The sequence below is a fragment of the Ptychodera flava genome, unplaced genomic scaffold, assembly GCF_041260155.1.
Source record: "Ptychodera flava strain L36383 unplaced genomic scaffold, AS_Pfla_20210202 Scaffold_71__1_contigs__length_606264_pilon, whole genome shotgun sequence".
Taxonomy (NCBI): Eukaryota; Metazoa; Hemichordata; class Enteropneusta; family Ptychoderidae; genus Ptychodera; species Ptychodera flava.
The window spans coordinates 579,608-606,661 of record NW_027248393.1 but is presented as its reverse complement, the minus strand read 5'-3'; the positions used below and the strand labels follow the sequence as shown (position 1 = coordinate 606,661).

Below are 27,054 nucleotides of genomic sequence, written 5' to 3'. Positions count from 1 at the left end.
TGCAGTACAGTAAAGTTTTACATCCACCAAAGCAAAATTCAAAGTGTGGAACTAGGAAACAGCGTCAAAAGCTCGATGTCGGATGCTTTAATTTTTTTTGTTTTTGTTTTGTTTTGTTTTGTTTTGTTTTAGGGGTAACCCAACAAAAAAAACTTTTTTATCCGACAGAAACAATATCAAGATATCCTACTTTGGTTTGGTCAAAAGTAAGTGTCCTATAATAATAAATTGCTATATAATCAGGTGTTGGCCAGTGAAATTGCAAAGCTGGCGAAGTCGTTTCTCTGGCTGTAAAATTTCAAAGTTGCAAACAAATAATGATTGAAAGGGAAAAAAGTTGACTCTGACTGTTAGTCTTTTAGGGTAATATAAGATTTTGCAAATGACCCAAGTCCGTTACGCTGGACAAACACGCACAGCCTGCTAGAAAGTGATCATGCATATACTGGTTTGTGTTATGATGTGTATAGGTCGGATACTCTCTTGCCAATGAGACTCTCGTACCCAAAAATCGCAATATTTAAAGTTTCATATACAGCATTTTTGCGTCATTGAAAATGGTTTGACCTTTCGTAGAGTTCGCATACTTTCAGTAATCGGTCGCACTGTATGAGCCATGAGCCAGCTATCTTTAATTGTTCGATATTGGCATGAGAAGGAAATCGGGGGGAAAGAAAGCAATCAAGGGACAAAGTCGCCCATTTTTTCATGAATTTTGTTTGATACGAGATACGATATATATTGTTTGATATGTTGAAAGATACTGAATGAATGGGTGACCATGCATATATTCGATACCAGTTTTAGACACGAGATATGAAACCAACGGGAGAATTAATGAATTAATGGTCACAATCTTTGGTATATCCGAGAGCTAATTCTTTTACCAGCCGTATAGAGAGTTAGGTACGGAATTGTGTCTTTTCCTCAACGCCGTTTCTAAACTACGTGTATTCCCTATGGGGGCTAAACTAGCTAAAAACGATGTACACAAAACCCCGATAATTATCGCTTTCTGAATAGCGTTCTAAGTTTAGAAATTAGCTGTAGTTTAGAAAGTCGGACCTCTGATGAAAAACTTTTTCCAATGATATATCGGATAAAAACGATAATTATCGCTTTCTAAATAGCGTTCTAAGTTTAGAAATTAGCTGTAGTTTAGAAAATCGGTCCTGAGGTTGAAATTTTTTTTCCAAGGATGGATATATCGGATAAAAACGATAATTATCGCATTTTAAATAGCGTTTTAAGTTTAGAAATTAGCTATAGATTAGAAAGTCGGGCCTGGAGCGGAAAAGGTTTTCCAAGGATATATTGGATAAAAACGATAATTATCGCTTTCTAAATAGCGTTCTAAATTTAGAAAATAGCTGTATAGTTTAGAAAGTCGGGCCTTAGGTTGAATTTTTTTTCCAAGGATATATCGGATAAAAACGAAAATTATCGCTTTTTAAATAGCGTTCTAAGTTTAGAAATTAGCTGAAGTTTGGAAAGTCGGAGTTTGAGTAGAAAAAGTTTTCCATGGATATATCGGATAAGAACGTTGGTACACCATTTCTATTGTCATCTGTATATTCCCAAGTGTTTCAAGGGAAAAAGTGTGAGTTTGTAGGAGCAGTCTTCAGTTTTCCCCAGAAGTAAATCTTAAAAGCAAAAGCTTAAATGTGACTTGTCCAATAGACCGACGAGATAGTACTTCCCATAAGTGATGCAAATTAATGTATTGGCCTCATCAAAAGTATTGCCGGCCAGGCTGCCATCTCCCAGCTGCTTGCTCACAGTGAAATGTGCAGTGCTTGAGGTGAAGTCCCGCAAACACTTTCAAGATTATGTCGGAAAAAAGGTTGATTCACAGTTTCTGTGGTCATCTGTAAATTCCCGAGTGTTTTAAATTAAAAAGTGTGAGCATGTAGGAGCTTTCTTGTAGAGCCTGGAAAATACTATTTCCCCCCGGAAGTAAGTTTTAACATCCAAAGCTCAAATGTGACTTGTCCAATAGACAAAAAAGGAACCATACTGCTTCACCAAGGTGTGTTCCATAACGATCGCGTCAATTTGTGCTGATAATAAAGTAGTGATTCAAGTTAATGCTAATGAGGCATTGATAAGGCTGTTAGCATTAATTTGCACTGCAATGGACGCGATCATCGTGTAACAAAGATAATCTGAACCACGTCTTGTCTGTCTAAACTTAGAACGCTATTTAGAAAGCGATAATTATCATTTTTATCCGATTATCTTTGGAAAAATGTTTCCACTCGAGGCCCGACTTTCTAAACTTCAGCTTTTTTCTAAATTTAGAATGCTATTTAGAAAGCAATAATTATCGTTTTTATCCGATATATCCTCGAAAACATTTTTTCACTCGAGGCCCGACTTTCTAAACTTCAGCTAATTTCTAAACTTAGAACGTTATTTAGAAAGCGATAATTATCGTTTCTTGCTAAACTTTCTAAGTTTAGATTTAGATTTTGACAATTCTAATTTAGCTTTCTAAACTTCTAGCTAAACTTTCTAAAAACGGTAGAAACACAATTTCGCACCTTAATGCGTCTAGATGTATTGTAAATTGTTGCATTGTTGAATAATTGTTCCTCAGCCACTGATCATGCAAAAATTTAAAAAAATCAAATAAAATTATCATTGTCATTAAAAAATATCATTGTCGAATGTCATTTTCAGACGGTCTTAATGCAAAACAAAACTTCTCTCAGTTTGTACTAGTGCAGACAGCGATTTTTCAAAATTTTCTATGGGAGAGGGGACATCTCTTGCTCTCCCCTAAAAACTTTTGAACGTTTTCCCCCAAATATCTCCCCCTGTACTTTGACACTATCCCCTGAGAGATATTCTACAGCTTGTGAAAACCCTGAGTAATTACACCTTTTCGCTCCTTTCGCGGTAAAGTCAATAGAGACCCTTTGATACTTTGATATTGATGTTTATGTACAGTGACAGACCGGGAAATTTTTCGAACTTAAATGGTGTTTTCATTTGAATAATGTTGCAATATCACCAGTCCTGAGTATCACTGTAAGGAAATATTAGGAAGCTGTGATCAACATTCAACAATTAAGTTTCATGGGGTTTGGGTGGAAGGTGGGGGGAGGTTGCGCGATAAACTTAAAGATTTCAGTTTTTGATCAGACTTTGAACTTTTATGTCGCCTCTTATTAAACCCATAGTTGTTATCATGAAAGCTCAACACCCAAACATGCAATGCAAGATATACATCGTCTAGAATCGAAAATAGAAATTAATGACACTATCGTGTAGTCAAAACTACTACGGTTGACTAGTAGCGACACCTATGCAAAAGTTACATGAAATTCACCCGGTGCCATGGCGACGTCCTTTATCTCGAATATGAACAGGAAAAATATCAGAGACTATTGATAATATCGTTTTTGTCAGGTTGAGTTCACAATCTGACTCGCCGAGATTTCTGACAATGTCATCCAAACTATCCAATGCTGTTGAATGTATATGATACCAAAGACAAAAAGAAAGAAATGTGTGACGATACGTCTAGCTGTGTATTTTATGACAACATTAGCTTTTGCCGACAATGTCACTCGACAAATAATAACTTTCGAGCGACGTCTTATTTCCGAGAGACCCATCCAACATCATAGTTGTCGGTGTTCGTTGCAGCTTTTAGCTTGTATGGGACGAGTAAAATTAAATATCATGGATGCCTTTTCTTTTTATGTTATCATAATTATTCTCCTCTAAAAGCAATCCTGTGAGTTTCCTAATCGTGATGTGACAAAATCCATGTTTACATTCTCACGGAACAGGCAGTTACGAGACATGATCGGTGTCGGAGAAGAAACAATGGGGATTAGATCCATACAGGTGTAAATGACAGTGAGAGATTATAGCCGCTGTAGAAAACCGCGTACCCTGGCAGGTTTTTAAAATGTCAAAGTTCACTTGCAATGGCAGTTGTTGGCCTCTTCTTGACGAATATTTTCCGAAGCTTAAAAATTTCTAGCTAAGATTCTGAAAGCACCCTTGAATCATAAAATCACCGAGTGAGCCAAAAGTACTAGTTATAAAAATGTATTTAGCTTGAATAGCTAGACAACATTAGCTCTGCTATCACACAGTCCCTCTATCCACTGTGGCTATCGATAACATCTGACAATGGAGGTAAGAAGAGATCTGAAGTATGGTACAAGTGTCACCTTGTTGAGAGTCAGCCAAAGCATCCACTTTCGTAAACCAAAACAATACTGGACGATCGATGTTATTGATAGTACTGGAGTATTTTTCGGTGGGAAACTACCACAATGAACCAAAATACTGTGTAGTTTGAAAAGAATTGACGGTGCTCCCTATAATATCAGCTAATTTCAACCAGCCAAACTTGTAATAAAGTATCGTCAGGCTTGACGTAGAAGTTACCACACTGTACTGTCTATAGTATAGTGTTATATATTGACAATTTTAAATAATTACTTGTGCTAGTTTTGACATTCGACAAAATAGTGAGTGACATTCACAAAAATTAGATGAAATAATTGTGGTACCTGTCACGCAGCCAAAAAGCAATAGAATTTAGTTAATTCCATCTTTTTCCTTACTTGTTCAAAGTGTGAAACTAATTACGCATTGCATTTATCATGAACACGAGACATTCGCAAAGCGAGAAATGTATGGTTTAGTGTCGATAGCAAAAATAACGAAACAATCATATGGTATAAAAATATGAAAGATCGATAGTAGCATTGCTCATGGCAAAGTTACACTAAATTCAGCCGGTGACATGATCTCAAATATCTCAAAAATGAACTGTCAAAATATCCAAGACCATCGTATACCATTGTTGACGTGAAGACTTCACGAAAGAGATTACCTAAAATGTTGCACAAATGGTTTAGTGACGTATAGTATTTAAGTTTGACGCACGGTCCCTCTTTTGTGGAGGGACCGTGTTTGACGATATTTTATTACGGCAGTGTCGCTCGTCAAAAATGATTTTCGAGCGACGTCTGATTTCCAGGAGACCAAATTAGTATCCCCGCATTCATCACAACGATCGAACCAGTGTATCATATTTAGCGTTTGCCCCAACATGCGCGTCATGATATATTTATATATATCTTTCTGAGTTCGTCGAATCTTTCCTCTTGCTGGAGACCAGTAAATTAAATGTATGTCATAGATGCTTATTCGTTTTATGTGACAGAATCCATGTTTACATTCTCACGGGCAATCAGACAGGAAGTTACAAGACATGATTGGCATCAGAGAAGAAACAATAGGGCGTAAATCCATACAGGTGTAAATGAGAGCGAGAGATTATAGCAGCATGCGTACCCTGGCAGAGTTTTAAATGTCAAAGTTCATTGTCAATCGGTTGATGTTTGGCCTGTGCATGGCGATTTCTATAACCTTTACCAAACATGAAAATTTACATCGATTCTGAAAGCACCTTTGAATCGTGAGATTACTGAGCTAGTCAAAGTTGTGATAATTTATCGCCTAACTTCGAAACCTAGGCGTTACAGTTGATACTATTCGACGGTATCGGACTTTTTATACCAGCCATTGTCTGGAAGCAGTGACATTTGTAATGAAATATCATCTAGCTTGAAAAGTCTGATAGACTAAGAGATTTCGAAAATTTCGATAATTAGATATATGTCTGCGTGCGACCACAAAATATCTTTCAGCTCGAAAAGCTCGGGAACCAACTAAACTTGCAAAAAATGCGATCTAGCTTGGAAAATTACAGTATATCAAACTAGCCTGTCGATAGTATGATGGTATAGCGTTTGCTCTGAAAACTTAGATGGTACTGGACGCTATACTGCTATATATTCATTGAGATATATGTCTCATGGTATATATCCAACATCATGTAATATCAACTCTTCTCGCTTGTGGCCTGTAATGTAATCCTGTACCTGGGCCTAGACAGGGTTCGTGGTCTCCGTCATCAATCGGTCAAAATAAACTGACTTTGCCTAGCCCACAGCGTCTTAGTGTCACATATTGAGTTTGTGGTCTTTTCCCCTCTTTGACTTAGACTTAATCGTTGGAATTTTTTACTTGACAAGAGTAGTGTGATGTCAAACTACCGAGAGCAAAGGTTGAATTTGAATACATTTATTCGTTTTTCTTGCACCCGTACATGGTTTTCTTGCTGCAGGTATTTCTGGTGGTACGTGCTTTGCGCCACGTAGGCCAGGTTTGTTTTACATCATTCTAGGAAGTACAAGTACGTTTACCGGAAACAGTGTTGGCAATGCTGGTTTCTAATTATCATTAATGTTGACAAGACGAGACAACCATATCGTATTGTTGAGGTACCAGTACCTTCATGGCCTACTTCAGATTTTATTGCAGGTCGATATTCATTTCAACAAATATACAGATTCTATCTATTTCCTGATTTCCATGTTTTTTATATTTTTATTACTAGCCTTCCATATACAGTAGTCATGTGACAATTCCCAGAGAGCTGTCGATTCGAATGACATACCTTGGGATTTCAAATCCTGACATCAGGCAAGGCTTATACCGTGAATGTCATGATTTTCGAAAAAGTGAGACAATTACAAACCCTGTAAATAAATTCGGTACAAATTTTCTGATATGTTCTATTCCGGGCTTCTATTCAAGGGAACAAAATGATACGTTCTTGCGTTGACAAAAAACTTACTTAAAACCTACCAAACTCCGGTCATGTGATCTAGCGCATTGTGTAGATCTGACACGCGATCGACACGCTCGCACAGCCAGGGCCGGGTCTAACATCGACCGTACGTGTGTATGGCGTTGATTTGTCTTGTTTATACTTGAAATGAATTTCAAAATTGTCTACATAGGAACAAAGAAATACTTTTACCGAAATATTTAAAACAACATGATATTTTATTGTAATTTCATATTACACATTCCTGTTTGTAAAGGCATGGCGATTAAGAGAGGTTTATGGCTGTATCTTCGACATCCACCTGCAAACCACAGTAATCATTGATATATGCTATCGGGAAAATGCGCCAGTATGCAAGCAGATTGGTTGGTCACTGTCACACACGGACAACAAGATATCCAGCAATTAGTCTTGCTCAACGATTACAAGACGATGAATTTTCGTTAACGAGGTGTTAATCATTCTTGCATATGTAGCGTCGACTCCAGGTAGAGGTATCAGACTGCATGACGCCTGTACCTCCCTAAATTTGCATGCGGCACTGATCAACAGTTGCTATAAAAGCGGAATATTTTGACTATGAGCACAATCTGGACCAAGGTCCTTCAACAAGTGCTTTGCGTGTCAGGTTCCTGTCGTTCTTTCTGCGTGCTCTAAGCTTAGACTAAGGCCGAACAAGATGACTCGTGCTCGTGGTTGGTGGTTCGAGAAGTCAGACGACTCAATCTTCATCATATTCGATTATCGAGAAAACCCGTCAAGGCTCCGAAAGAAAGGAGGCTCGAGCGCTGTATACAGCAGTGTAGCGAAATTCAAGGCATACTCTGGTATCGGCGATGACGCAATCAAGGAAGTTTAGTACTTGTGTTTGTTTTTGTTTCATGTTTTATCAGGCTTTCGTTTGGCAATGCACTGTGATGTGTTGTTGGATTATTCCCTTCATGATATCTGCAGTTTTCGAAGTGCGCTGTGTTTTAAAATAAATTAAAGTAAAGTATTTCAACGGCGCCGTCGCTGATCCAAAGGAAGAATCTTTGGAGATGTCTTCCTAGGAGAAGACTGGAGGCAAAAAATAATAATGCGCAGGAGACCCAGGGCCCGATCCAGGTATCTATCCACAGTCACATGTGATCTATTCAGCTCTGGGACTATGCGCCCCATAGACATGTGTACATATGTCTGAGAAATCTTTTTCTCAGGCATTGTACACACGTCTAAGGGACTGGTCAGTTTCTTCGGCCTGGGGGGGGGGGCCGGTGGATTATTTTTTGCCGACGTCAAAAAGTGGCTGACCCCCCTATTCCAAATTTTGAAAACAGGGTGACCCCCCCTATTCCAAATTTCGAAAACAGGGTGACCCCCCCCCCGGGGCGCGACATAGGTAAAACAAAAGGTGGACATAAATATATATATATATATATAATATATATATATATATATATATATATATATATATATATATATATATATATATATATTATTTTATTTTACATTTTACATATATTTATATTTTAAATAGTCATTCTATGTTTTAATGAAATTGTTGACATGTCAGTTGTAAGATAGGAATTTCAAAGTGTCAATCTTAAAGTTTGAATACAGTACATTTTGAATGAGCTGTATTTGAATGAGCTGTGAATGTATTTCACACTTTCTATGCTTAACCAGATGTCCTGAACTGTTGTACAGAAATGGATGTCAATCATTAATATCAAAGAGGAAAAAGCAGTGAATCAAAAACTTTGATGGGTGTTAAGACTTGCCAACCATCCAATTAAATCTCCTGAGGAGCCATAGAGAGCTTTTTTAGCCAAATCTGATGTGTACAGTGTCTGAGAGGACCTTCTTTCTTGTAACATTGAAACCATAAAAGCACAGCTAATAATGACAAAAACTGCCTTTTTTAACTGTTATTTTGTTCATAAAAAAGCATCTTTCTACAGAAAACCTGTGAAACAAAGGAAAATAATGCATCAATGAGAAGGAAAGATATCTTGTCATTTTTCTATCTCTAAAATAAGTCACTGTATCAAATATATATTGTGAAATATTTGTGCATGTTGCTTTCTCATACTGAATTCTCACAGAGAGAACAGAAATATCAGAATTTGTCATCCTTTTCATATGAAATGCAGATTTCATAATGGTACACTTTCACTTAGCAAACATCAAGATATCTGATTATTAAGTATGGCGCCCGAAGGGCGCGCCGAAAATATGAAACATCCTGATATCTCTGATATATATGCCTTGTATATTAAAGTCATGCACCTGAAGGGCATGCTGAAAAATGTCTGATATATTAAAGTAATGAGCTTGAAGAGCACGCTGAAAAATATTGAACATACAGATATCTCTGATGTATGTATGCTTGATATGTTAAAGTTGGGCGTGCTAAAAATATGACTGATTATTAAAGTTACGCGCCCGAAGGGCGCGCCGAAAAATACAACTGAATGATGAAATTTGTGGCTGACACTAGCATTTTAGGCAATGATGAGCCTGTGTCAAAATTCAAAAACACACTGACCCCCCTATTGGGCATTTCAAAAACATGGTGACCCCCCCTATCACCAAAGTCAAAAACAGGGTGACCCCCCCCCCCCTGAATCCACCGCCCCCCCCCCAGGCTCAAGAAACTGACCCAGTCCCTAACGTCTATACATGTACGGAGAGCATAATGGACGCAGAGCGGAATACATCACAGGTGACTGTGATCTATCGGCGGCAACCGTGCGATTGCGGACAGGCTAGGCTAAAGGCGTCTGACTTATCCGGAATAACAGCATCGAATTGTTGTCAACTATTCATACATGATATACCGTGAGGGAAAAAAGTAAAAGAAAACACCCGGGGCCAAGGATCACTGTTACACAGTAGCCTAGATTGGTTTGCGACAACTGGCCACGTACCGGTTTACGGTATATATTGAAGGTCATTTTATAGGTCACTCCCGTGAGCATTTGCCGTTGCCCAAAGCATCGTCTCGCAAGCATGGTCGCAAGGGTGTTCATTCAACCAGCTGTGTTGAAGATGCTTCAAAAGTAATTGGTAAGATTTTGTATCATAGAAAAGCACTCGGAATTCAATCCACTATGTCAACCTTCCAGTCGTTTCGACTGATTTAAACACATTCGTTCAGACACGAAATATCCTCTTAACCGAACCCTGGCGGTGACGACGCTGTGCTATGGGTAGCTGCAGTACAGTAGCTCGAGGTTTTGCCTGGGTATTTGGGTCGGACGGCAAAACCAGAGCTACAGATCTGGTTTTGCCGTCCGACCCAAATACCCAGGCAAAACCTCGAGCTACTGTACTGCAGCTATGCTATGGGTTGCTGCGAATCCGTAGCCTTTGCCACTCGGTTGTAGCTTGGTCATTGGAGTGGCTACACTCCCAAAAGAAGGCACACAGTCCATGTAGCCGACAATGAGATGCAAATGATATGCGGTTAAGGTCTCCTCAACTAATTTTCAGCTGGTTGTTCACTTTCTACTATTTTTATAGTATTTTATACAAAGGCACAGACTTATTCTACCTGCAACTTAAAACTGATAGTGACTTTGTAGCTCATTCTTGACTATTTTTCATAGTTTTTGGTGGCCGGTAACAGACACTTCGTGTTCGTGTCGGCTACATGGACGATCTAAACAAAAGAACATGTCAAGGAGTGGCAGGGCTGTTTTCGCAGCAATGCTATGGCATGACCGTTGTTCGACCCACAATCATTGTCAAAGACCCTCGAGTTTTTCTGGAAGGTCTATACCACAGTTACTTGAAATAATAGTACTAGTTGGCTGCAAGTCCGTTCTGCGGTAGCTTCGCGGCCCGTGCATGGATGTGTGTAGATACACGTCTGTTGGTCTGACGTGTACACGCCATTACTACATTAAAAATCAGTCAATACGTTTTCTTTGCCAACACAGATGCAACTTATTCCCTTAGTTTCCTTGAAAATATGGTGTATGGCTGTCAAAAATCTATGTCGACAAAATTACAAAATTGCTATCTCCTCCGCAGAAAAGGGGTTATTTGTCTCATTATTCACAGTGAGAAATCAGAAAATTATGATTATGAGAACTATGTTGCGGGAATTTTGAAATTTGGACAGAGTTCTTCTGTGTACGGAAGAAATTTGCTTCAGTGAGTGATCTCCGTGTGTACAGATCATGGAGAATTGTGGGTAGCCTCACTTACTGTGCATCAGCCAAGTCAGTTAAAGCGGTATTGAGCCAAATCATGACGTATTTTCACCTGGTTGGCTTGGTCTATATAGCATCTTTAGTCCCAAAAAATCAAGTTTACAGTATTTATGTTTTCAACCACCTTCAAATGTACAGTATTTTTTTAAAATACACAATATATGGAATATGTTGTGTTCATTAATTTTAACCATCTTGAGGTGATGGTGAAATATGGACTTGGCAGGAATAGGGTTAGACTGGCTTTTCACACCTTATTGTTTCAATGATACAGTTTATGATTTAGGCAAAGTTTTCTCTGACAGTGGAGATGGACATTGCCGAAAAATGAAGCAACTTGTTAAGTATTTCACTCTTGCAGCAAAGTATTTCATCAATTAATGCAAACTAATCACTTTGAGTAAAGTGATGAGGTCTGAATAGTGAGAATATTCATGATGTTTGGACCATGGTTTGTTAGCATTGATTGATAAATCAGTATATAAGTATTCTGCATTTGCCAAATACATCAACCATAATGATAATATTTGGGTTTTTTTCAGGTTTACTTTACTGACAAAAATGATCATCCATACAAGCTCCTACGTTCTTCCTTTGTGTGGAACAAGAATGACATGTGTCGCCAATTCAGAGATCTTAGAAGTCCACAGGAGTTCTGTGATCATTTTAATTCAGTCTTGTCCGTAAGGAAGACACATCTTCACCTGCATCAAGTGTGAGTAACCTGACCAACGATTCCAGTGAAGATGACTCCGAGTCAGAGGATGAATCAGAAACAACAGAAAATATTAGTCATAGTTCCAGTAATGGCATAGAGTCTACACCAGATGATGATGATGATGATGTGATGAGTCCCGCAGCTAGTATGTAAGTACATCGACATCTGAGAGACTAAAACACAATTGATGAAAACAAAACCCATGACAATTCATTGATGAATTCTTTGGACCATACATATCATGAGTTTAACCATTTGAACTTCTAAATTTGTGTAATTTGATTCATGGTCATTCTACCTTGAACTAGTGACCTTCTGTTACACTCCCTTTGCAGTGGAATCAAATGAAACATGGTTCACATTTCACAGAACTATGAAATCACAAGTTTTCTCAGGTACCAAATTAGAGAAACCGCACATGTATGAATGCAAACATTCCAGTCCTTTGTAACCAAGCCTACAAAGAGATCTAACACAATGAGATTCACCAAGCTACTTTGGTACATATGAAGCAGCAAAGAGAATACAAGTTGCAACCAACAAAATACAGCAAAAGCTAGAGTACATATAATGCTCAAAGTCATATAAGACTGCAGTGCATGTAATACGGGTAGTCTGTCCAAAGATTTTAATAACATAAAGCATTAATGTGAAGGGTAATGGTCCAAATCTCTGGAGACCTATTGCTGACATTGAAACCAATATGTTACTTTGAGTGTGAATACAACATTTCTTTTTATTTTGGTGAATTACACAGGTCAAATACTCCCTTATCAAGAAGCACAAAGAAGAGAAAATTGACAGATGCTGCAAAACAATTAGTGCTACCGACACTTTCAAAGAAAAAGAAGGCAGAAAAACTGAACAAAGAAATGAGTGAGGAGGAGCTATCGATGAAAGAAAGCATCAGGGACTGCCACATTGGAACTGGTAAGCTTGACAAAGATCTCTATGTTTCCCTTATCTGTCGGAAAGACAACACTCTTTGAGGAAATCTAGTCATTATCAATTAGTGCAAAGAGGAATAATTGAGGTATTTGAAATAAAGTGCAGATAAATACTAAACAACACTGACCTTTTTGGTTAAGTACAAGAAAAGAGAAGCTCATGAAAGACTCGCTCATTCTTCAATGCGGTATGAAGAACAAAATGTCTAAATTATATATGTCGTGTGCAGCTGACAAACATCACTAGTGTCAGTATGAAGCTCCTGGTTAACCTTATAAAAAGCGTATGGTTTGAAAGTGTTTACTGTTGATTATTTTAATTCTAAGGATTGGTTTAATTGAGTAATTCTTGCTGATTTTTGACAAAGAAATAAACTTGAATTGGTTATTAATTTAAGCTTTAGTGCTCATCATAAGGGGATTTCAGTAGGTGACTAATCCTGAGCTTTTGACAAGTCTATTCATACATGTATATTATTGTCTGCACAAAAAGCATTTACACAACCCAAGGATATTCACATAAAGTTATGTGTACTTGCCAATCCTAAGTTGTTTCTCAAGTGGCATGATTGATGGTAGGAACAGTTGGTTTAATAAGAATTCTGTGGGTTAACAGTCCACCCATAGTTGACACACTTTCACCATCAAAACATGAACCAAATATTAGTGATATATCAAACTGTGATGTTCTATCAAAGACAAGTGCCATGTACTAGCAGATGATAACTGAAGTCTTTCTGTGCACATCTTTGGTATGGTGTGTCAGACTTTGATGAAATATTTACATAAAAAAATTATTAGAAAATCTTATTTGTATATTATCCTGCTGTCTTCCCAATGACAATGTTATGTTTGTCTTTTCTCAAGGACCGTTTTTAATTGATATCAGCGCACTGGAACTAGGGAAGCAAGCAAGGGCTCCTGATGACAAATTGGAAGCAGCTATGGAGGATTACCTTGATGAGGCATATCAACCATTAATTGTTGTGTTGAAAAATGAATCAAAGGAGAACTTTAGGGAGTCCAATGTGAGTATCTTGGAACTGAACTTTACCTATGTTTGCTTGGCATGCATTGTGTCCTAACACTTTCCAGGTTGAGAATGTATCTAAACAACATCTGGGTCAATATATGGAAGGGTAATGTAATGAAAATACATTTCAACTTCTCCCTGTGAAATGTACATGACTTGCATGTGAGACAGAAGCAGTGTCATGCAACTCAATGCCTGTGAAATGAATGCATGCAAAATGTGCTATACACATTTAGCTGTATTTACAATATTTTTATCTTTTGACATACGGCCTCTACTTAGCAAACACATTCACATTTATTCTGTGCCTTATCCTTCACCTAGTGTTTGAATATCAAAACATGCATCAATGATGTTAAAATTATTAAATATACCACAGACTTTTTGGTTGATTTCCCTGTACTGTTTGAATAGCAATAATCACAACATTTCTAGATAGGGGAGACTACTTCTTTAGTTAGCGTAACAATTTCATGGTGACTTCTGATATGAAAGAGAAAATGTGTGTAATGATGGCATTCACAAAGTAGAGCTTTTTGATGTATGTAAAGTGAACAGTTATTGCAATGTTTAACTTGTCCTGTTTCAAAAACCTGTTCTCATTATTATTCTAGGTTAACGGCTACACATATGAGGTTATTGGAGGGCAGCATTCTTTCCTTGCTGTTAAACGCCTGAGTGAAAAATATGGAAATCGGAAAGAACTGAAAAGTAGACTCGCTGTTGTCTATGCAGGACTGAGCGATGAACAGAGGAAGTGGTTGGCCCATAGACATAATGCAACTGTTGAATTCCATCATTCGATGACTTTCAAAGAGAAGGTAGGATGAGTTATCTTACACATCTGATGTACTGCACTGTTCCAAGTATAACCTCAGAGACACAAAACTGCTTTTTAAAAATCTTTTACTCACAGGGTTCTCCACAAGGGGATTTTTATGGGTGGGCCACCCCTCCGTTTTTGGAGCAATTTATTCTTATGTTAATAACTGCACATAAGAATACATTTTCACAACAAAAGAATATGCAAATTATGCACTGTTATGTTAATTGGCCATCCATCTGTTTTCTAAGCTGTGGAGAACACTGACTCATGTAACCAGATCTCAGAAAACAACAACATAGATGGGAAATTCTTGTATAGTGATTGTTAAAATCTATAAAGATGAAAAAAAGTAATTGTTGGAAACAAAAAAATGTTTAGAGGATGAAATGCAACATTGTGAATAAGAATAGAAATGAAAAATGCATTGTGACCTAAGAGTACCGGTATGTCTGTTCCATTGCACAAAGGGACAACAGAGTTTCACAAAATGATAATAAGGGACCATAAATAGCGCAGATGTTCCATTATGTTACCTTCATCAAGTTCATGGGAACTTTAATTTCACATTTTTTCACACCAGTTTCTTTGGTCTGAAAAGAAATTTTACCAGTTGATTTATGTATGTGTGCAGCAAAAGTAGGGGCTTATGCCAAGATCTACTTCATTTTAAACCTTCCACACAAAATTAGTGCAGTGGCTTATACACGAGCAGGGATTATACTTGGACAAGACAGTATTCAACTGTAACCATGCTTTGAAAATTGTACAGATTTGTTCATCATAAGCTGTGTAAGTTATAAAAAATAGCCTTCGTTCTCAATACATATACATTCCCATAAGGCTGAAGTGCCTTACTTTGATTGTCAACAAATTGGATTTGAAATTACTTAGCAAGAACAGAGTGTTGGGTGTAAAGAGTATGCAATATCTAAACAAGAAAAAAATTGTTGATACTGATAGAACAAAATATCTTTAGTTAGAACGTCAGACATTTTGGAGATTATTGTAAGTTGAAATGTGCATTGAAGCCTTAAAGGTACCATCTAATTATACAACAGCATTGATGACAGTACAATTTACATAATACATCTCCTGTTGAACTCATATAATTTTTAAGTAAAACTGGAGACATTAAAGGAGAGTTTTGAGTTTCCAACAGTTGTACAACATTTTAAGTTTATTATTGCAAGTAAAAACAAGGTCGTCAAACAAATACTAGTTGTCTTTTGGTAAGAAATTTGACAGTTTTATTTGTAGGACACTTTTGTCTGATAGACTGAACAAAACTTAATGAGTAATTCAGGTAATTGATTGTGCTCAATGATTTTTGTAAAATATGTATCTAGTATGTATTTTGTTGGATAAGATGTAATATGCCCTCTTGTTTATGGTCATTAGGTTCAAATGTGCCGGGATAGATACGAAGAAATGCCAGACGTAGAAGCAAAAGAAGAACAGTGGGAGAAATCGTGTGCAATGATACTTAAGGAGGTAAGTTTACTAATGACTGTATCAGTTGATACATAAACATTGATGTTATATATTAAAAATGTAAGACTAAAAACCTACACTGTGTAGGTTTTCAGTCTTACATGGACAAGCTGTGTATTACCAGAACATCACATGATAATCTCCAGCTTTTGTAATATCATATAGGACTCAGCCCTTGGTGTCGCGCCAGGGGTTAAAATTTTAATTTTATTTGTATTGATTCATCATTAGTAATAGTAAAGGATAAAATAGAATTAATCATTACTTGCTTTAAATGCCAATCTACCTACCGATGACAACAGTTCAAACACATACACAATATCAGACTCCCTGCAGGTATAGATTTTGTGTTTAATGAGTAAAAATGTTGGACATAAATTGGCAATTTTTACCATCATACCTACCTATTGTGTTTAACAAGGGATGTACTGTGCCATCATTACCATTGAGTAACTGCACTGCCTAACTTCCACTTGCAAGCCAAAAACTGACATTGTGGCTGAAAACTGGCAATTTTTGCATCAAGTTATTTACACAGAGGATGCTCTCTTAAATTCAATCCCAACATTCTTTACTTATGTTCATAGGTACAGCAGTTTTCTCTCTTTTTCTGTTTTTCTTTAGGCGTGATAGTAACAATATTTTATATCATTGACAAGATGGATTATGATACTAACTGGCTAATAATAGAGATATATTTTATTAATGGCATGTTATAAAGTTATACTTTGCACACTTCATATTTGTTTATTCACAAGTACTCAAAAAGCATGGCAGCACCCATGAATTTAATTGTGTACACTTCCGGTTAATCGCATAATATATTGTGAACCTGCATACATATTGTCAGTAAGCCGCTGGCACAATTATCGATGATGTTAAGTGTCATGCTCATGAAATTGATATGTTAATTACTAATTATTTCTTGACACAGAAAGCCGACTCCCTCTTCATGAAGATATGCTGTGCTGTTGCGAAAATGAGACATTTTTCATTGATGATGCAAGTGTTCGCAATGTATGAAGAAGGTCGAACAAGATCTCAGAATCTCAAGCCTGCTGAACTGAGAGGATTGAAGAGGCCAGAAATTCCGTTCAGAAAATTAGGTGACTTTCTTCGGCTTAACAATAACGATCAGAAATGGCTGTTAGAAGAAATAATTTCAACAGAAATTTCTGTTACAGAGCTAGTAAAGGAATCGGCAGTACTGAGGAAATTAGACCTGGTACAGAGATTTTTCGTCATGATTACTGGCTGTGTTGAAGGGGGCTGGGAAGAGGCAAGGCAAAGATTTCCAAACGAAACAACAAGAGAAAAACTAGAACAGTTTGTAAACCTATCGTACAGTCGTGGTGTACCTGCACAGTTTGAATCATTTGCCAAAGAGCAGTAATTCTAGAAAAAAACAAGGAAGATGCGAGTAAAACTGCCGTATTTGCAACTGATGGCGCCTATGGATTCACAATCCACAATGCAGATGTGCTCGATCTGAATGCCTCTTCACTAAAACAGCAGTGTCCAGGATTCCGAGGAATTGACCTAACATTGTTAATATGCCTTCAGTAAGTGTACTCTTATCATTGTTACTAACACGACCAACCAAAGCTGCTTCTTTTAATGTGTTTTGGTCATAGCCACGGAAATCAATAAGTATGGAGGTCCTTGCTTACCAATAGTATTTCCCCTGACATAGTTTTTCGCTTCCAAATTCCACAAATACACATGGTATAATCATCTGTTGTATAGGCTGGGAAACTCTTTGCCATGACTTTTACATCATATGGAGTCATTCAGAAGTGATTTTTTCTTCAGAAAATTCAAATTAATTTACTTTTACTTACTGGCTACACTGAAAAGTGTTAAGTTGAGATCTCAGTTTTTTACTGTCTCAGCCATGACTCTCAACGGCTATCTGAATTTTATGATAAGTTGTTTCATTCAATGTCATGGTTATAAAATTGTTATTGTTCATGGTTCATTGCTTGTTGGAATCCTTACGCCACCTAGCATGTCACTTTATATCTTATACTAATAAACATACACGGGACTGTTTAGTCATGTGTTTCAATTATGTTCATGACTTAAAATATTACTGGTACATATGCAGGGATCACTTTGGGGCGCGATAACGCGATATTTACGCTCAAAAATCAGAAAAATCGCATTCAGAAAAACCAATTGGGCAAAAAAGTCGCGCCGATAATTCAAATGGCGCGTACGTGATACCTTTACGCGATCTAAATTCATCGGTAATATTTGGCAGGTTTTCAGTACAGAACCACTCATTGTGTCGCCGTAGAGAGCGCTATAATTACGCTAGAAAAAAGCTGTTGCAGAGTTACCCGTTTCAACAGCGTTTGTGATTGGTTGCCAACAGGAAGTTTTGCGTTCATTGACAAATCATTGGAGTCGATACAGCAAGTGTTCATTGCTGATGTACAGTGTGTTGTCGTCGCTCAAAATGGCGCTTTCGAAGGAATATTCGTGTCCAGTACGAGTGGTACTGCGAAGAAAAAACAAAAATGCACCATTCTGGACTACTGTACTTCCGTTACTCCTGCACTAGAAAGTATGGATTCGATCGCCTCCGATTACAACTACACTCAGTGTGACAGTTTTCAGACAGGGTAGTGAATTTCACCCAAAGCCGTTTCATAAATGACGAGCACAACGAAATCTTATTATCATACCTTTCGAAACTTTATTGTGTTTATCCTCAAAATGTTATCACCGACAGAAGTGGCATTTAGGGGGTCAAAGTTGCCAAATTTTTGCCCCATGTTGAGTGCATGTAATCGAACTGCTATCGCAGTAATCGGACGTCGTATTTTTAATATGATAAGGGGCTAAATATTGATATTTTGAAACTTCGAACCCCGATTTTCAATTTCGATGTGTTTAGAAAACTATATGGAAATATTTTGTGATAATTAGTTACGTTTAATCAATGGACAACGCAACTATATTTCAACGTGTATAGCGCTCAGATATCGGACACGGGCTATCCCTGTGTGTTGCGTTCGACACCTCGTATCGTACGGTGTGGCTAACTTCACAAAGTTTGTACACCGAAATAGCTTCTACCAAAAAAATCCAAAACGGGACGGCAGCGTCACCTGACTTAATATGCTGTAGCATGACTTGTAAAACGCTATCAAAACGGAGCGAAGTGAGTATAACGAACAGCATGTCATTAAATGTCTGAAAAACTGAGGTCGTCCGAAAACTGAGAGTATTGTTATGCAAATTAACCAATATGCAGAAAATCAGGGAAAGTTAGGTCCGGTTCCCACAGACTTTGAAATTCTCCCACTGTTTTTTTTCATGTGCGATTTTATCTCATGCCGTTCTTGAGCCAGGGTAATCCCTGTACTGTCTATGCTTAAATCTACCAGGATGTCAAATAGTGAATTAAAGCTGTCTCCAATTTTATTTTCAAGGAATGGTCAGCAAGTGATATCCAAAGACTGATGATTACCATCAAGGCAATAAATGTCGACTGCCAACAAAGTGCATTTAACATAGCTGTCATCTGCAGAGCTTCAGAGATGGGAGAGATTATGCAGGCATTTAAAAGAGACAAAAACTTTGTCTCTGTGCAACCTGTGTTCTGTCATGTACAACTTGTAGCTCAAGTAAGTGCAATCACTGTTTTACCCTATTGTTCTTTCTTCCCCCTCCTCTCGTACACATAAAATAGACCAAATGATGTAGTTTAACGACCAACACACACACCCTTGTTGGTGCTTATTGACAAGTTTGATGCATGTTTTTTGGAAATATGTCAATTTTGTGTAAATATCAGATGAAGATAGATTGCTAAATACATTTAGCAAATGAAATTCATTTAATTAACCCTTTTCCTGCCAGACGATATTACTTCCCCATCAGCCACTCAGGGAAAAGCAGTGTTGAGCCACAACAATACGTATTTCCACCAATTTGGCTTGGTCTGTTCCAACAGCTTTAGTCCATACAAATAATGTTTTCAGTATCTGTGATTTCAAGGTCTTCAAAAGTTCAATTTGTTGTTAAAATGCACCGAATGTTACATATTGTGCTTCACTAGTTTTAACGATCTAGACCTGATGGGGAAATATGAACTTGGCAGGAAAAGGGTAATGTATTCTTGGCACTCTTTGTAATCGATATTTACAAACATAAAGTGTAAAAATGTTGAAGTTAGATTTAGGCTTGTAAAATAATAGATATTATTATTTCTACATTTCAGCCCGCAGATTTGGACTGATAGAGGCCGTACAGTGTATGGTGGTGGCTATGTACTGCTCACAAGACAAGAATCCAATTCAACATCCAACCGAAGAACGACACAATATGTGGTCCTGTGACACTCCACAAAGAACGTATGACCATGTGATTCAAACTTTCAGCCACAGAGGGGGATGGATACTTCACATATTCAGTGGATCTGGTAAATAAATTACTTTTAGTTCCATTTTCGTGCTTTCAAAAAAGAAGCAGATGCCAATGCAATTGTAGGACAAGGCAGACTACAAGAATCACACACAATTTTATTTTCCTTACTGCATCTGCATGTGCTGAGAAAGGTCTCTTTTGCAATGCTTCAAGTGCTGCAATAATTCAACTAATCTTTCTTCCAAGAAAAAAATATAGTTTTGCGTACATTGATAATTTAGGAAATGTATGTTTTTAATTTGGTCAAAATTACTTGATGTAAGATTTATTCCTTCATATTACTGAAATACAATATAGTATTATTACCCAACAATCCAACATAACATCAAAGCACCAAAAGCTGCAACTTTTGACATTATTGCTAATGAGTGTGCACATAAATATTTTCGACCTCTGTTCATGCCTTAACACTTATTATAATTGTGAACAAATTCAATTTTAAACAAGTGCAACTCTTGCCATGGGGGCTGATTAATGGAGTGCAGCACCCACGTAAAAATTATTTTGCTCACGTTTCGACATTCTGTCATGAGCAGAGGTTGATAATATCGGTATGTGTATGGATACCCAACAGTATGTCTATTTACATGCACTAATTGTACCTTGCATGCAACATTATGAAAATATTGTGAAAAGTTGCAGCTTATAGGACTTTTAATGAATTTGTTGATAAGACAATATGAATTCACTCATCTTTCCACAACACTTATCTTTTAATTTTCTTCAAATTTAATGGACTAATAAAAATTTGTTTCATTCACAGGTAATGGATGATATCATCCTTGAAGAATGGCAGACACTGCATCGTCGCTGATCATTCATCGGACCAATTAGCTATCCTCTGTGACAATGTCTCACAGTTTGTTGGTTCTGAAGAGCTATGAGAATCTTTGTGAAGCAAGGCAATCTTGGGTATAGTATTATTGATAAGGGACTTTTAAAGGCAGACAATCCATGTAGCTTTGTTTTACTGCCCACTTGTGTACCATCTTAACCAATGAGTCAGGAATGTTTGAATGGCTTTCATTGGCTGACACTGTACACTACTTCATTTGATTTATCCAAATTTTCAATTTAAGGCAAATTAATTTATGTTTAATTTTTAATTTGGCCTTTTAAAATGAGTAAATTATTAAAAGAGTCAATTCCTCGGCACCAAAAGATACATTCAGCACTAAAAGGACAAATACAACAAAAAAATGTACACAAAGATTGAAAAAATGAAAATTCCTCAAAACAGCATAACAGAGTTTGACTTTTACAAAGGAGCCACTAGTGTCATAGGGTGATGGTCATTTTACATATGCCCTGACTAAAGAATTCAAATCCATTACTGACAATTGTACCAATAAGCTTTCAACAAGTGAATTAGAATTGGATCAATGCCATAGATTAGTGTGTCAACCAGTGAAGGACAAATGAAATATGCCCTGACTTCTGAATTAGAATTGGGCCAATGTCAAAGCCAGCCAAAGAAAGGTCATTTTAAATTTGCCCTGACTTTAAAACAAGAACCAGACTAATGTCCTAGTTTGGAGTGTCTACAAGTGGAGGTCATTTTCAAGATGCCCTGACTTCAGAATTGCAATTATACCAATGTCAAAGTTAATTGTGTCAATCGGTGAAGGTCATGTTTGATAGGCCCTGACTTTAGAATTAGAATTTGGCCAAAGCTAGACTGTGAAGGACATTCTAAATTTGCCCTGACTTTAAAATTACAATGAACAATGTCCTTGTTTGGAGTGTCTACCAGTGGAGGTCATTTTCAAGATGCCTAGACTTCAAGTATAGACTTCTGACCAATGTTAGTTAAAAGTTTCTACCAGTGGAGGTCATGTTAAATGTGCCCTGACTTAAGCATTGCAATTGGGCAAATGTCAAAATTTGATGTGTCAACAGTAAAGGACATTTGAAATATGCCCTGACTTTAGATTTGCAATTGGACCAGCCAGTGGAGGTCATTTTCAAGATGCCCTGAATTCAGGTAGACTTTTAACCAATGTCACAGATCAGTTTGTCAACCAGTGAGGGTCATTTGAAATGTGCCCTGACTTAATTGGACCAATGTCAAAGCCAGCCAATGGAGGTTGTTTTAAAGATACCCTGACTTTAAAATTACAATTACTGTACACCAATATCCCAGCTAGGAGTGTCTACAAGTAAAGGTCATTTTAAATATGGCCTGACTTTACAATTGCAATTGGACCAATGTCAAAAGACCAATGTCAATTTAGCATGTCAACCAGTGAAGGACATTTTTTATTATCCCCGACTTCATGATTACAATTGGACCAATTTCAAAGTTTAGTGTGTCTACCAGTAAATGTCATTTTAAATATGCCCTGACTTTAGAATTGCAATTTTACTTGCGTCAAAGTTTATTGTGTCAACCAGTGAAGGTCATTTAAAATTGACCCTGACTTCAGATACAGACGTCTGACCAATGTCATAGTTTAGATTGTCTTCCAGTGATGGTCATTTTAAATATGCCCTGACTTTAGAATTGCAATTTTACTTGTGTCAAAGTTTATTGTGTCAACCAGTGAAGGTCATTTAAAATTGACCCTGACTTCAGATACAGACGTCTGACCAATGTCATAGTTTAGATTGTCTTCCAGTGACGGTCATTTTAAATATGCCCTGACTTTAGAATTGCAATTGGACCAATGTCAAAGTTTATTGTGTCAACCAGTGAAGGTCATTTTAAATTGACCCTGACTTCAGATACAGATGTCTGACCAATGTCCTAGTGTAGATTGTCTTCCAGTGATGGTCATTTTAAATATGCCCTGACTTTAGAATTGCAATTGGACCAATGTCAAAGTTTATTGTGTCAACCAGTGAAGGTCATTTTAAATTGACCCTGACTTCAGATACAGATGTCTGACCAATGTCCTAGTTTAGATTGTCTTCCAGTGATGGTCATTTTAAATATGCCCTGACTTTAGAATTGCAATTGGACCAATGTCAAAGTTTATTGTGTCAACCAGTGAAGGTCATTTTAAATTGACCCTGACTTCAGATACAGATGTCTGACCAATGTCCTAGTTTAGATTGTCTTCCAGTGATGGTCATTTTAAATATGCCCTGACTTTAGAATTGCAATTGGACCAATGTCAAAGTTTATTGTTTCAACCAGTGAAGGTCATTTTAAATTGACCCTGACTTCAGATACAGATGTCTGACCAATGTCCTAGTTTAGATTGTCTTCCAGTGACGGTCATTTTAAATATGCCCTGACTTTAGAATTGCAATTGGACCAATGTCAAAGTTTATTGTTTCAACCAGTGAAGGTCATTTTAAATTGACCCTGACTTCAGATACAGATGTCTGACCAATGTCCTAATTTAGATTGTCTTCCAGTGACGGTCATTTTAATATGCCCTGACTTTAGAATTGCAATTGGACCAATGTCAAAGTTTATTGTGTCAACCAGTGAAGGTCATTTTAAATTGACCCTGACTTCAGATACAGATGTCTGACCAATGTCCTAGTTTAGATTGTCTTCCAGTGACGGTCATTTTAAATATGCCCTGACTTTAGAATTGAAATTGGACTAATGTCAAAGTTTATTGTGTCAACCAGTGAAGGTCATTTTAAATTGACCCTGACTTCAGATACAGATGTCTGACCAATGTCCTAATTTAGATTGTCTTCCAGTGACGGTCATTTTAATATGCCCTGACTTTAGAATTGCAATTGGACCAATGTCAAAGTTTATTGTTTCAACCAGTGAAGGTCATTTTAAATTGACCCTGACTTCAGATACAGATGTCTGACCAATGTCCTAGTTTAGATTGTCTTCCAGTGACGAGTCATTTTAAATATGCCCTGACTTTAGAATTGCAATTTTACTTGTGTCAAAGTTTATTGTGTCAACCAGTGAAGGTCATTTTAAATTGACCCTGACTTCAGATACAGATGTCTGACCAATGTCCTAGTTTAGATTGTCTTCCAGTGACGGTCATTTTAAATATGCCCTGACTTTAGAATTACAATTGTACTTGTGTCAAAGTTTATTGTGTCAACCAGTGATGGTCATTTTAAATTGACCCTGACTTCAGATACAAATGTCTGACCAATGTTGTAGTTGAGATTGTCTTCCAGTGATGGCCATTTCAAATATGCCCTGACTTTAGAATTGAAATTGGCCAATGTCAAGTTTATTGTTTCAACCAGTGAAGGTCATTTTAAATTGACCCTGACTTCAGATACAGATGTCTGACCAATGTCCTAGTTTAGATTGTCTTCCAGTGACGGTCATTTTAAATATGCCCTGACTTTAGAATTGAAATTGGACCAATGTCAAAGTTTATTGTTTCAACCAGTGAAGGTCATTTTAAATTGACCCTGACTTCAGATACAGATGTCTGACCAATGTCCTAGTCTAGATTGTCTAGCAGTGAGGGTCATTTTAAATATGCCCTGCCTTCAGAATAAGAATTTCAAAGCCAGCCAGTAAAGGACATTCTAAATTTGCCTTGATTTAAAATAACAATTAAAACAATGTCCTAGTTTGGCGTGTCTACAAGTGGAGGTTATTTTCAAGATGCCCTGACTCCAGGTATAGGCGCCTGACCAATAGTGTAGTTTGAAGTTTTTACAAGTGAGGGTCATTTTCAATATGCCCTGACTTCAGAATTGCAATTGTACCAATGTCAAAGTTTAGTGTTTCACCAGTGCAGGTCATGTTTGATATGCCCTGACTGCAGATACAGATGTCTGACCAATGTCCTACATTGTAGTTAAAAGTTTCTACCAGTGAGGATCATTTGAAATATGCCCTGACTTTAGAATTGTACTTAGATTGTTTCAGTTAGCAAAAATTACTGATTGTTTACTTGATTGTGTGAAATAACTTTGAAGAATTGAGTTTTCACAGTAATTAATAGAGTTTGACTCATTTTGATGTACTTCTGTGAAAAATATGCTGTTGTAAGTTCCTTTTCCTGACAGAATTTAGTCATTCATGGTTATGCATGGATATTCTTCTATTTTTACACCTGGTCAATATTCAGTTTTAATTTACACTGTAAAATTTACATTTTTTACTGTCAGTAATGTAATGTGTTGTACCATATTGGAAAAATGTCATGTGTGATGAAATTTTGTGTGTAGGAAAAATAAAGATTGTTAGCAATTCTGCAAGAATTACCTTGTCAATTATTCTTCAGTGACAGTGTGAATGTGAATCGTGGAATTTTTAGATTTTGTGGGGAGCGAAATTACAAACTGACATTATAACAGCATTTTGACGCATGAAAGAAAGTCAAACAATTCAATATATTTTGATGAAAAATATCAGGTTATCTGTAGTCTACTGACAAAAACTAAAAATATGCTGTCATTTTAATCTTCACTAGTAATGATTATGAAAATTTGCGTTTTTTTAAGGAAAATTCAAAATTTTTCCACATTTAGCATGTCATTTTGAACTGATTAAAGCATTTTTTGTATTTTGTTGCAAATCCAATTATCCCAAAATAGTTCCAATCGTGTTACTTTGAAATGTTATGCTGAGATCGCGTTCTGACCTGACAGAGCCACCGTGACCGATCGAGTGAGAATGTTGGCTACCCTGAGGTGACGAGTCAATTGCGAAGTTCTACCGTGTTAAAAATTGTAAGAATTTCTTCAGGAATAGTTTTCTGAGTTTCTTTAGCTAGACCATGTTTGACAAAGAGTTATCGGACGTTTTTCGTACTCTTTACCAGCTTCTGGTTAACTTCTCGGCGATTGATTCTGCGCGCGTTTTTCTGAGCGAAGGGTCAATCGTACCGGGAAATGCATGGTGATCGAAAAAATCGTGCTTGTACTGCGGCATTTTGTAATACGACGCATTTTGTAACAACTTACGCAAAATGTAATAAGGGTATCAGCATTTTGTAATAAAATGGTCTACGCATTTGTAATAAGGGTATCAGCATTTTGTAATAAAGTATTGTTTACGCGATTTGTAATTAGGGAGGGTATCAGCGTTTTGTAATAAAACGCGTTTGTAACATAAGTTAACGCATTTTGTAATAATTATAAACATCCGCTGATATTGTATGTGTTTCAAAATGCTTTGTGATATCTGAATACGTAAAAATGTAATAGCATATAATGATGTCGATATTATATCTCACTACCGAGGCTAGGTTATAAAGGGGGTCTGAGTTGATAGTCAAAATGCAATTGAAGACAGAATGAGATTTATTGTATGCGATTTATAATCGAGAAAACAAACCGAGAAAGTTTTAGTAGGTTTTACATACAGTACTGTACTTTGAAAAGACAATATACTGCAGACCGTTCTGCATTTTTTCTCTTCAATGTTACTGTTGGTGGATGGAAAGAGAAAGGCTTGGAGATGACATGCAGAGCTCAGAATATGATAAAAGACAGCGACATCATCAACATTGACAGTGTTGTGTTCTAAGACCAAGTAGGTAACACTGCTGGTGGACAGAATTGTCCCCGAGGTTATCGTTCGCCCAGTTAAAGCGATGAAATTCGTTTCTTCGCTTCGATAAAGTGTGTATGTGCGATGTATGATAGTAAGCATGCGTGCGTGAGTGCTTCACGAACTCTACAACGTGTTGAGCGGTCTCAGTCAGAAAAATGTAACAACTTAGCCGGCTATTGAACCACTCTTTTTTGGGAGTGGAGATTTAGCCGAGTGGTTCTGTCTGTGGCCTCTCAGCTAGGCGACTGATGCCGTATGTTGTGGGTTCGAATCCGATTGAAAACT

The 27,054-nt window shown here is 37.1% G+C and overlaps 1 protein-coding gene across 1 annotated transcript; it reads left to right on the top strand.

The window, feature by feature from the left end:
• The first annotated feature begins 11,558 nt into the window (after window positions 1–11,558).
• Window positions 11,559–17,425, top strand: LOC139128803 (uncharacterized). Its single transcript, XM_070694511.1, has 6 exons — window positions 11,559–11,736; window positions 12,345–12,517; window positions 13,402–13,562; window positions 14,182–14,388; window positions 15,792–15,884; window positions 16,819–17,425. The coding sequence occupies exons 1-6, from the start codon at window positions 11,717–11,719 to the stop codon at window positions 17,275–17,277; spliced, it is 1,113 nt and encodes a 370-aa protein (XP_070550612.1). The 5' UTR covers window positions 11,559–11,716; the 3' UTR covers window positions 17,278–17,425.
• The last annotated feature ends 9,629 nt before the right edge of the window (window positions 17,426–27,054 follow it).

Coding starts and splice junctions, on each gene's coding strand:
- LOC139128803 (XM_070694511.1), top strand. CDS start 11,717: ATGAGTCCCGCAGCTAGTAT. Junction 12,518..13,401: donor GGACTGCCACATTGGAACTG/GTAAGCTTGACA, acceptor TCTTTTCTCAAG/GACCGTTTTTAATTGATATC. Junction 15,885..16,818: donor GTGCAATGATACTTAAGGAG/GTAAGTTTACTA, acceptor TTCTTGACACAG/AAAGCCGACTCCCTCTTCAT.